The following is a 12,818-nucleotide window of genomic DNA, read 5'->3' on the forward strand; positions in this document are numbered from 1 at the left end:
TCCTTGGCTTTCTGATCTTTAAACATATTGAGCTTTTTTTTTTAATATTTATTTTGGGGCAGCTGACTTCAAATGGGCTATGTATAGACAATGGTCCCAGCATACCACGTATGAATTGATGATGGTAGTGAGTATCCAACTTTCAGTCTTGAACACTTAAGGATAATAGTCGAGTAATTGAATTAAAAAGTCTTTGTATGGTATCTTACCTTGTTCCCTGGTCGTTGGATTTCTTCAATTATAGATTTTATTGATAAGGAATGCTCATTTACAAGTTCAATTACCAATAACAGTCACTTGGATATCTTTTCTTTAAAAACTAAGATGATAAATTAGCAATAAATATTCTGGAAATCTTTAAGTCTAATAACCTAGTTATGGGGATTCCGAATCAAGGAGTCAACTGCTTTTGGCAAGTGATTACACTGTGCAGACTATCAGTGGTAAAGGTGAGTGGGATGTAAGGTCACAGCCAAAAGACTGTGTTCTAGGAAGTGACTCCTCACCAGACACCAAATCTTGTCCTTGCATCTTGATTTTGGACTTCTCAGTCTCCATGACTGAGAAATTAATTTCTGTGGATTACCTATCCAGTTTATGATATTCTAACAACCCAAATTAAGATATTTAGTAAATAATTTATTAGCACCTACAATGCAACAGGAAATATGCTAAATGATTAGGGAGAACAATAATTTTCAGAAGATTCAAAAAGGTTTCCAAAAATACATAGCACTCAAGAAGAACTTTCAAGAAAGGGGGCCGGGCGCGGTGGCTCAAGCCTGTAATCCCAGCACTTTGGGAGGCCGAGACGGGCGGATCACGAGGTCAGGAGATCGAGACCATCCTGGCTAACACGGTGAAACCCCGTCTCTACTAAAAAATACAAAAAACTAGCTGAGCGAGGTGGCGGGCGCCTGTAGTCCCAGCTACTCCAGAGGCTGAGGCAGGAGAATGGCGTGAACCCGGGAGGCGGAGCTTGCAGTGAGCTGAGATCCGGCCACTGCACTCCAGCCTGGGCGACAGAGGGAGACTCCGTCTCAAAAAAAAAAAAAAAAAAAGAAAGGGTAGAAGTTCCAAGGGGAAACTATGGTGGTGGGGAAGTTTAAGTTACTGGATACAATAAAGGTCTTAATTCACAGATAAATTATAAAGGGCTTAAAGTAAGGGACTATATGTCCTCTTAATCTTTGTGTTGATCCCACTTTTGCACAGCCTTTACTTTATTCTTATTAGAAAACATGTAGCATGGCCATCCTTAATCACCAAGTTGCAAAATAAAGCAGGTGTTATTTCCTGACCCTGCAGAGATACTCAAACCTTAGCATGCATCAGAATCACCTGGAGAGCCTGTTAAAACACAGACTGCTGGGCCCTATTCCCAGTGTTTGGGATTCCCAAGGTTTGAAATAGGGTCCTGTAAGGAATGAGAAACATCTTTCTTTCCTGTCACTAGATTCCTGTTTGAGTCCCTTATAAGAAAAGACAGATTAATAAGAGAAAAGCATGCAAATTTATTTAAGTTTTATGTGGCATGGGAGCCTTCAGAAATGAAGCCCAAAGAAACAGGAAAACCTGTGCATTTTTAGAAGGAACAGTGGACAGTTGTGGGGAAGTACGGTTGGACAAAGCAATAAACTGGGGTAAGCTGTCAAAAGTCTTTTTGTTCAGATTCTTTTCTATGTCCCTGTTTCTTTAGAGATAAGGATATTTCTTTCCTGTGGGTATAGGAAGAGAACCTCTGGATTGAGGATCCAATAACCCGCCTCAGGGAAGAAGGATGGGAGAAGGTCAGAGAGTGATCTTAGGTTTTGCTGTTTTTCTCAAATGTCAAGGAGCCATATTTTGGGGTAGCATATCCTGAACCCCATCAGCAGTGAAAACTTGTATTTCTACATAGTCCCCAGGTGATGCTGTTGCTAGGTTCTAGGATCATATTTTGAGAACCACTGCTTTAATGTAATTTATATCTAACCACTGCTGCAGCATTCTTTTCTGTAAGCATCCAGAATGCTGTGACAATTCTTGTCAAACTTTAAGAATCTTCAGGATGTCAAATTCTGTCTTGAGGGCAATAAAGATGGGTAGGGGACAAAACGATCTTTGCACAACCTTTGGCACATTACAATAATGTTTTTCAAATAGGGCTCAAACACGTGATGCACTGGAAAATTGGAAAATCAAATAATCATATGGTAAATATTTTAATAAGTTTCTTATTTAATCAGCTCTCAATAAGATGGGACGGATAACATTCCTGAGTTAGAAAAACGTATTGCAAGGGCTGTCAGAGGAAAATTAAGTTCAAGTCCATTAGCAGTCTTCACTCATGTTTTGCTTTTTGTATTTGTGAGTGCCATACACAGAACTGAGTCCACTGTTGACTTGAGTCTAATCAATACATATATACGTATATACGTGAGTGTGTCTCAAATATATCTGATTAAACTTAGCTACAGGAACTGTAATGTATAATATAATGAATGTGTTATAATACATATTACTACAAATGTATTACATGTATTACACAAAATAATACATTATTTTGTATGTTAAGGGAGAGAGGACAACAGCAAAGAAGGGGGTGTGAGAGGTTTAAGACAGAAGTGCTACAATGTCCAGGCTGTAAAAGTCATTTTATTCTGGAGGAAATGCAACACCAAAGTTGTAAGTCTTTAACAAAGTCAAACAGAATCATCAAAAGGGCTCCTGGGACAATCGAGGTTAGAATGACCAAAATGTATTATGTGATATAGTGAGGAAATATCATTCAAACCCAAATTGAGATACCATCTACCTAATAGCCAACCTGTACTCTTTAAAAATGTCAAGCTTATAAAAAACACAGACTGAGAACTGTTCCAGGTTGGTCAGTCAGTCCTGCGGACTTGAGCGCAATCTTCCCTTCCACTACCGGTTGGGGAGCCCCGATGTCGCCTCAGGCAGAGCGCCACTTGGCCTGGCTGCGCTTTACCTTCATTTCCGCCCGCGGAATCCTCCAGGATCTTCCCGCCAAGGCTCGGGTTTCCGCTCCGCGGCGTCCAAGCGCAAGCGGACTGCGCATGTGCAGGACCCAGCAGGTCTAGAGCTTCTCTGTGTCTCTCCGGACTTCGAGCCATGGCGGTGACGGAAGCGAGCCTGTTGCGCCAGTGCCCGCTGCTTCTGCCACAGAACCGGTCGAAAACCGTGTATGAGGGATTCATCTCGGCTCAGGTACCCGCCCAGTGGTTGCTCTCTAGCTAAGAGAGCCTCTTGCAGCGTAGCTGCGCGCAGAAGTCTGTGACAGGCTAGGAGGTTAGGGGCCCAGACTTGTGGGGATTGAGAAGGGCGGCGCGTAACGGCTCTTGGGAGACTGAAGGTTTGAGAAACGCCGCTGTCGCCGCCACCCCTGTGGTCTCCGCGCGGGATGGGGAGCTAGGAGGCGCGCGGCAAGGAGCGGGGCTGGGGCCACGCCTCCTCTCTCCCTCGCCCTTCCCTGAGTTTGGCTTCCTTCTTCGTTCAGTGTCCCGTAATTGACTGTTCTTTGATTTTTTTTTCTTTTTTTTGGTAAATTTTGCCCTAACTCGATTTTAACACTCTCCACCTCCACGGATGTTGATGAGTTCACTCGAGAATCTGGGCTAATCATATTCGTGTTTCCTGTAGAAAGAATATTTGGGAAGAAAACCCTATTTTGGCCCTTTGCCAAGTCGTATGTACCTGAACACCCACAGTTACAATATTTTTTAGGAGAAGCATGACAGCAATGGAATTAATTACCTTTGCTGATTCCAGTGGCCTCTCTTACGGAGTTTATTACACATACTAACACGTGTAGGGTTTCGAAGTTTACAAAGCGCTTTCCAGGTAAATAGCTCACTTAATCCTCAGCCCTTTGAGGCAGAAATTTTTAGAAGAATCATCATTCCCATTTTCTAATTGAAAAAATCAGGGTATGGGAAACCGGAGACGTTATTTGCTGATGATGACATCAGAATCCGTTAAACGCAGGCTGTGTGATTTCAGTCCTGGATTTTTTTTCTCTCTACATTGCACCAGGGTACCTTAGGTTAACATTTTGAGTGTAGACGTTCCTTTCTGACCATTACACTCAAACTTGTGCTCGCTTCCCGACATCACGCATAGTCTTTGAGTATATGTGGAGTTACCATATGACCATCACAGAAAGTAGAGGTTAAAATTCATTATTCCATATGGAAAAAAGTTAATCCACCTTTGCCTCTCCAATTAGAAGTATTCTTCTTGAATTACCTAGCTGAAAATATGATTCTCTTTTAGACAACATTTAGAAAAGTGGAAAAATTATTAAGTTATATATTTTTTTTACAGGAAGCATGTTATACCTAATTTTAGGCACTTTAAGGCAAATACTATTATGTATGTCTATGTCTGCTAAGGCCTCTTAGAAAGCAAGTACAGCCATTAGAATTGAGATTAAAGTTTTTTATGACCATTGCTGTAGCTACAGTTCCAATTTGTACCTGCCTTAGCAGTTTATTTAAATCTTAACCTGAACATTTTACGTGTCTAAAAATATTTTGTGTATATTTCAAATTTACAGAAAACTAGCAAGGATATACAGCACAAGTAATTCCAGTATACCCTTTACCTAGATTCACCAGTTTACATTTTCTCCATTTGATTGATCATTGTTAAGTATATGTATGTGGGTGGGCGTGTATACACATTTTTTTCCTGAACCATTTGAGGTTAAATCAGGCATAGTTCCCTTTTATCCCCAAATACTTGAGCATAAATTGCATAAGAACAAGGACACACTCATACATAACCACAGTACAATGATCAAAATCAGGATATTTAATGATATACTATTATCTAAGAGTCCATATTTCAAATTTTGTTTATGATACAGTTGTATGTTTTATATCCCCTATCCCCTACCATCTGTCGTTAAGATCCCACATTACATTTAGTTGTCATATCTAACCTGGAATAGTTCTCAGTCTGTGTTTTTTATAAGCTTGACATTTTTGAAGAGTACAGGTTGGCTATTAGGTAGATGGTATCTCAATTTGGGTGATATTTCCTCACTATATCACATAATACATTTTTGGCAGGGAAACTACAGAAAGATTGTTTCTGTCCTTCTTAAGGCTTGTGAGGTTGCCTGTTGGTTCCATTATTAATGATGTTAACTTTGATCACCTGGTTAAGGTGTCATCTGCCAGAGTCTCCTTTTGTAATTCATAAGTATTTTTGGGGAGGTACTCTGAGGCATCAAACTTTCACACACATTCTCGAGTTTTAGCATCCATTGACTTTTACTTGAGTCGACTGTTACTGTCATGGTTGCCAAATGATAATTTTCTAACTCTTGTCATTTCTGTATTTATGAAGTGGCAATTTATTATAAGGACTAGCATTGCCTGCTTTCTCATTTATTTAATTATATTAGAATGGATGCATGGATTTTTAAAAAAATTATTTGATTATAATCATTATTTTGATCCTCAAATTGTCCCAGATTTGGCCAGTGAGCAGGTTTTATATATGTAAGTTTCTAAGGCTTTGCGTTTCCTCTCATCACTGTTTCAAAAGTATCCTATAGATGCTGACGTGTAGTCTTGTCACCACCTTTCTTAGAAGCTATATGATGTTAATTTACTATGCACCTTAATAGGTTTTAAAAATTTTCTCGTGGAAGGTCCTTTTTGGTTTTTAGTTTTGTTGCTGATTTCTAATTTTTCTTGTATTATAATTAGACAGGATTGTTTATAAAAACAAAGTCTCCGTGGAAGTTACTGGTATTTTTTCCTGTGACCTAATATATAATCAGGTTTAGGTGTTGTCTCTATTATTAGATTTTCTCTTTCCTTTGAGTGAGCTTTGGTAGTTTGTGTCTTTCAATGAATTTGTTAGTTTCATCTAGGTTTCTGATTTTATTGGCTTAAAGTTATTTATAATAGTTGCTTATTATCCTTTTAATGTCTTTAAGGTCTGTAATGATGCTCTCTATGTTGGTTGTCTTTTGCTGCTATTTACTTCAAACCTTAGTGGCTTAAAACAAAAACAATTATTGTCTCACCATTTCTGTGGATTTGAAATTTGAGAACAACTTGGATGGTAGTTCTTGATCAAAATCTCTCATGATTTTGCAATCAAGATACTTGCCAAGACTTTGATGATCTAAAACAGGGTGTCCAATCTTTTGGCTTCCCTGGGTCATATTGGAAGAAGAAGAATTGTCTTGGGCACACATAAAATACATTAATGATAGCTGATAAGCTAAAAGAAATCACAGAAACTCCCATAATGTTTTAAGAAGTTCACGAATTTGTGTTGGGCTGCATTCAGAGCTGTCCTGGGCTGCAAGCTGGTCAAGCTAGAGGTGAAGGATTTGCTTCCAAGATTGCTCATTCACGTAGCTATTAGCCATGAGGCCTCAGTTTGCTACTGCTCTTAACGGGAGGCCTTAGTTCTTCACTACATGGATCTTTATAGTGTTGCTTGGCTGTTATCACAACATGGCAGCTAGCTTCCCCTGAGTGTGTGATACAACAGAGAGATAAATATACACATTGTCTTTAATCCCTTAGCCTCTGAAGTCACACATATTTACTTCTGCTTTATTCTTTTAGACGCAAGTTTCTTAGTCTGTGTTCAAAAGAAGGGAAATTAGGCACCAACTCCTAGAGGTAGGAGTGTCAAATAATTTAGGGATATAAGTTAAAAATACCTTTCATCGTCATCTGATATAGGTAATTTATGTCTCCTTTTTTTCCCCCTGATACGTCTAGATAGAGGTTTAAAAATTTTACTGATTTCTTTAAAGAACCTGCCTTTAATTTTGTTGATTTTTTTAAAAATTATTTTTATGTTTCTATCTGGATAGTTTTTTGATCTTAAGTTTCCTAATTTCTTCAGATGGAAGTTAATTGATCTTTCTTCTGTTCTAGTACAGCTATTCAGTGCTTTAAATTTTCCTTTGAATACTGGTTTAGCTATGTCACACAAATTTTGGTGTGCTATAGTTTTGTTTTTATTCAGTTCCAAATGCCTTTTAATTTCTTCTTTGATCTGTGGCTCACTGAGAAATATGATTGTCTTTCTCAATATTGAGGATTTTCTAGATATCTTTTTGTTACTGATTTATAATTTCATTTTGGTCACAGAATATAACTTGTATGATTTGAATTTTTAAAATACTTATTGAGCCTTAATTTTATGACCAAAATATAGTCTATCTTGGTGAATATACTGTGTGTACTCTAAAGAATGAATATTCTGTTGCTATTGGGTAGAGAATTATATAAATGCCAGTTAGGTCAAATTGTTTCAGAGTGCTACCCAGGCCCTCACTGGGTAGCACTATGCTCACTGACTTTTTTGTCTGCTTTTTCTATCAGTTAGTGAGAGGGGATGTTGAAATCTCCAACAATCGTTGTAGATTTTTCAATTTCTATTTAATTTCTATCAGTTTTGCTTCATATATTTTGAAGTTCTGTTATTAGGTGCATAAACTTTTAGAACCGTTAAGCACTCTTGATGAATTGACTCCTTTAGGATTATGAAATGACCTTTCTTATCTTTAGTAATAATGTTTTCTCTGAAATCTGTATTTTCCAATATTAACATACAGATTCCATCTTTCTTTTGATTGATGTTACCATAGTTTATCTTTACTTCTTTGTTTTAAACTTATTTGTGTTTTAATATTTGAAGTGTGTTTCTTCTGTGCTTTGCTTTGTTATGCAATATGATAGTCACTGCCTTTTACTTGGGGGTATTTAGACTATTTACATTTAACGTGGTTATTCATATGGTTGGATTTAAATCTACTCTTGCTGTGTGTTTTCTGTTTGTCTTACATATTTTTAATTTTTTTCCTATTTTTCTGTATTTTGTGTTATTGGAATTCTTTTTTATAATTCTGTTTTATCTCCTTTGCCAGTTTATTGGCTGTATGTTTGTTTTTTGTTTTTTAACTAGTCTCTTAAAGGGTTTATAATACACATATTAAATCTATCATGATCTGCCTTAAAATAGTATTAGGATTCCATTTTTTATGCACTATTGGTTTATCAGCTATACAATTTTGTCTCTTTTGATACTGTAAAGATGTTACTTTACTGTCTTGCACTGTTTTCTATGAGAAATCTCTGCTCTTTTCTTTGTTCCTATGTAAATAGAATATTTTTTTCCTCTGACTGCTTTTAAGATTTTTCTTTTTGTCATTGGTTTCAGTCACTTCGATGTATGTTGTACCTTGGTGTAGCTTTTTTCATGTTTTTCCTCCATAAGGTCTATGGAGCTTCTTGGATCTGTGAGTATATATTTTCATTTAATTTGGAAAAACATCTGCCGTTATTTTTTCTTTCTTTTCTAGTCTTTTTTTTTTTTTTTTTTTTTTTTTTTGTTCCTCCTTTTCTGTCCTCTGTGTTGGGGACTCCAAATATGTGCATTTAGGTCACTTTGAGTTTTCACAACTCACTCATGGTCTGTTCACTTTTTTTCCCCTTAGTGTCTTTCTCTTTATTTGGGATATATCTTCAGGTATACTGATACCTTCTTTTGTAAGGTGGAATCTGCTGTTGATACTATATATAAAAAAAATCTCAAACATTGTGTTTTTTGAGGGAGTCTTTCTTTAAATTTTTCCTGTCTCTATTTAGTACGCTTGTTTTCCTTTACCTTCTTGAACGTATGAAATACAATTGTTTTAATTTTTAAGATCAGGTTTATTATCTCTGCCATTTTTAGGTCTGTTTCTCTTGATTTTTCTCTTCATTGTGGATATTGCCTTGCTTCTTTGCAGGAAATGTATGTGCTTGGTATATCTTGATTGGATGCTAGACATAATGAATTCTACCTGTTGCATGCTAGATATTTTTATTCTGTAAGTATTCTTGAGATTTGTTTTGAGCTACAGTTAAATTACTTGGAAACAGTTTGATCTTTCCAAGTAATTTTAAGCTTTAAGGTTTTAAGCATTGCTAGGTAGACCCAGAGCAGACTTTGTTCTAAGGTAATTAAGCTCTACAAGTGAAGCAACACCTTCTGAGCACTCTATTTAATGGCTCTTATATTACAAAGTTTCCACTCTGGCTGGTTGGAACATGGCTATACCCAGCCTTGTATGAGCTTAGAGATTATTTTGCAGAATCTGTTCCTGTACGTTCCCACCTTTGGGTGTTTTCCTCATATCCATGGAGCAAGCAGTCCTCAGCTGAAGACTCCTTGATGAAGACTCCTTGTAAGGAATCCTCTGAAATTCGCTGGAGTTTCTCTGTGTTTTTCTCTACTCTCCATGCATTTCCCTCCTGCTTGGTACTATACCTTGTGAATTGTACAATTGTTGGCATCCCCTTGATCACCTGTTTCTTCTCAAATCAGGGAGAATATTATGCTCTTATTTGTTTGTCCATCCCTATCTTGCAGCCTGAAAATACTCCCATCATAGACAGATAATTTTAGGCATTTTTACATTTGTTTCCCTTCTTTCAAGGATCACTGTCTATTTAATATCTGAAAATCATTGTTTCATATGTTTTGTCCCATTTTTAAATAAGGAGGGAAGATAAATCCTGCTCCCTTTACTCCATAATGGCTAGAAGCAGTTCTCTTCAGTTTCTTAACATTTTCTATTTCATTCTTGCTTCATTTTTTAATTTGCTTTAAGAAGTCTGTTTCCAATTATATTCTGTTTCCTATATATTCGATCTTTTACCTAGAGACTTTGGACTTTTTTCTTATTTTGAAAGTCTGTTAATTAAGATATATCTTAGAATTGATCATTGTGAGTCACTTTTATCATGTGGCCACTTACCCTTTTGGTATGTGGATCTCCAGGAAGTGTACTTGGATTATATTTTTAAATATTTTTTTCTACTATTTTATTTTTCTTTACAAGATATCCAATTATATGTAGTCTGGACTTTTTTGGGTCTGTTTTCAACTTCAACTCCTTTTCTCTGATGGTCTTTAGTTTTTTTCTCATTTTCCCATTTGGTAATTTTCTTGCTTTTTGTTTGCCCTTTATGACATTTGTATTTAATTTTGTTCTTCCTTGGACTTTTAAAAAATTTATTCCTTCACTTTCACATAATTTTGTCTTTTTCTTTATTTTCATCCCACCCTGTGTTTATTCAGCTCATTCATTTCTTCCTTTTCATTTTTTTAAATATAATTTATCATTTTCGTTTTAAAATGTCTGATACAAATGCTCATTTATTTCATTTATTATTATAATTTGTTTATGGTTTCTGGGTTTTGTTTGCATGGGATCTGTTATCACCTGAAATGTTGTGAATCTCTTTTTCTTTCTTTGTCTCATAGTAGCTTTGCATTGATGAAGACAGTATCTTTGTATTCATGGACATTCTGGCTGTTTGCAATAGTTTATAAAATTCCTAGTTTAAGAATACCCTCTTCTGTTGGGGAAGCAAAGTGTAATTTATTTAATGGATGAAATGTTGGCGAGTGCTGGGTGGGAAGGAGTTGTTTTTTTATTTACTCATATTAAGAGCCTAAGTTTCCTACTGTTCTTTTACCTCCTAATACGCAGTTTCCAAAAGGTGTCTCATCTTTCCTCCTATCTTCTACCGTTAAAGCATTCTTTCCCAGGACTGGCTCCTTGACTTTTGTGTTCACATTAAGTCTTCTCTTTGTAGGTCAGTGTTCTGATTTGCCAGAACTTGTTATTATTATTATTATTTTTTATACTTGTTCGTTCCTCATAGTCTCTCTCCCATGCATTTTTTTTTTTTTTCCTGACCTTCCTAGCGGTCTAAAAAGAGTTGCTGTGGGAGTCCTAGAGTAGGTTCTGTTGGAAAGTGCTTTATATTTTTCTTCCTATAGCTAATTTGAGGTTTATAGTGTACCCTGTCTTTTGGCTGAAAACATGGGATATTTGTGGTTTTATTTATTCTTAATATGTTAATTAATGTAGCTTTTCTGGATGATGTGGGGGGAGATGGAGGTTTAGGCAACTGTTAGTATTTCTGTTCCCTGAAAGCCTGGAAAATCTGTCTTTTGAGAACAATTAATATTTCTAGATGCTTTAACTAAAAGGCTAATTTTGGACATTCTCTTGAATCAGGAAAGTATTGTGGCATGTGACATGTTATTTGACCTTTTAAAATGACTGGGCTTTGCAAGTAAGGGACTTCGGAATTTTATTCTTTCAGATAACAGCACGGATTTCTGTGGTAGAATAGTTCTTCTATTTTTCATGTAAATTGTAAATTCCAAATTGTTCTTACACCTATGTGTGGGATATCTATAACGTTAGGTTAAAGTTACTACATAATAACTTTTAGTGCTTTAATGAAATAGTGAATTATTGTTACTTGACCTTTTGAAAAGGTCAGTAGTACATTTTGTTTCATTTTTTTTAAAGGACATTTAAATGTAATGAAAGTCAGAACTGTAATATTACCATGAAAGTAAAGGTTATGGGGTACATTTAATTGTGTTCCTCTGTTTTTGAAACTGCTTTGAGGGAGACTGTGCTAAAATTCTTCATGGTAATTGTTTTTTGAGAATTTTATTACTCTTTTTCATTTTATTCTGTTGGAGTAAAAGATTACATTTCTGTTTGTCTTTTTCTGCTATTTTTGCTCAAATTTCATGTGTATTGTCCTATTTAAGTTACAAAGTTTAAACTACTTACCCGTTCACTTTTTCAAGAAAGTAAAATGGAATAAGTGTCTCAGAGGTCTTTCTTAGACTCTTGAGTAAAATTCAGTTTGTTCAGATACATAGTTAGTATGTTAAGGATTTCAGAAAAATTAGAGGCCCACTAATGGGAGAATTAAATATACTCTGATTTATGAAAGTATTTCACTTATGTCTATATAGTGTAACTAAATATATTTTCATTTTATTAAAATTTAGAAACTAAGGTGTAAACATGAAGACTATATTATGTTATATATCCTTATTTTATATTGTAATGTTTTTCTTCCATTTTAAAGCAGTTTGAAGGAATTTCTTTTTTTTTTCATAAATTTATTTCCTAAGAAATAACACTGAAATATCTTCTATGGGCCTGTATTAATAATTTTGTATTATTTCTTGTATTTATGAGTGACTTTCTCTTTAAAAAGAAAGTCTTATCTGAGTGTTTTGATTTCCCAGTAACTACAAAGCTTCCGTAAGACAGTTTTGAGTTATTTTCCCTCAAATGCAATATTCTGTTGCATATATTTTAACAAGTATAAAGATGTGGATAAAGTTGATACCTTTTAGAAAATAAAGGAAAGCATTGTCTTTTCTATATGATTCTGTTTAACTTCTCTTAGCATTAAGTGAAAGATAAAAATTTGAGTGATCCTTTTCAATGTTTTCCACAGGGAAGAGACTTCCACCTTAGAGTAGTGTTGCCTGAAGATTTACAACTGAAGAATGCAAGGTGATACGGTGTTTAGTTATAAACGTGCATTTTTGCATTTTGGTGGGACAGGCAGTACATTTCGTGTAAATTGATTCTAGTGACTAGAGTTTTGCCTAAAATGCTTATTAGTCATTTGCTCCAAAAGAAACATCTCTGATTTTTCCAAACCAATGTGGCATTTGTAAATATTTACCTGTTACTAAAGTGCTTTTAAACATTAGTTCTCTCATTTTTTTTTTTTTTAATTTAAGGCAGTAAACAGCAACTGTGTATACTTCACAAACAAATACTGAACAAGTATATAAAGGGAGAGTACAAAAGGATTAGACAACATTTTTTCCAACTTTTGACTGATATTATTAATATGTATATTCATTATATGGGAAGACTCACATCAGTTCAGTCCTGGAATAAATTAGGCACCAACATTGGGTGTTGGTAGATACAACTAGTCAGGATATGA

General features: G+C 35.5%; 1 protein-coding gene across 8 annotated transcripts in view; it reads left to right on the forward strand.

The window, feature by feature from the left end:
• The first annotated feature begins 3,056 nt into the window (after positions 1-3,056).
• The window catches only part of FANCL (FA complementation group L), a 78,490-nt gene continuing 68,728 nt past the window's right edge, over positions 3,057-12,818 (forward strand). For 5 of the 8 annotated variants that reach the window (XM_030920943.1, XM_010377669.2, XM_030920944.1 and 2 more), the window contains exons 1-2: positions 3,057-3,213; positions 12,315-12,373. In XM_030920943.1, the coding sequence (XP_030776803.1) occupies positions 3,118-3,213; positions 12,315-12,373 (155 nt within the window). In that variant the 5' untranslated portion in view covers positions 3,057-3,117. Of the gene's footprint in view, positions 3,214-12,314; positions 12,374-12,818 lie in introns of those variants that run through there. The other 3 variants (XM_030920947.1, XM_030920948.1, XM_030920949.1) reach the window with 3 other exon arrangements.

The sequence above is a fragment of the Rhinopithecus roxellana genome, chromosome 17, assembly GCF_007565055.1.
Source record: "Rhinopithecus roxellana isolate Shanxi Qingling chromosome 17, ASM756505v1, whole genome shotgun sequence".
In the NCBI taxonomy this organism is placed as follows: Eukaryota; Metazoa; Chordata; class Mammalia; order Primates; family Cercopithecidae; genus Rhinopithecus; species Rhinopithecus roxellana.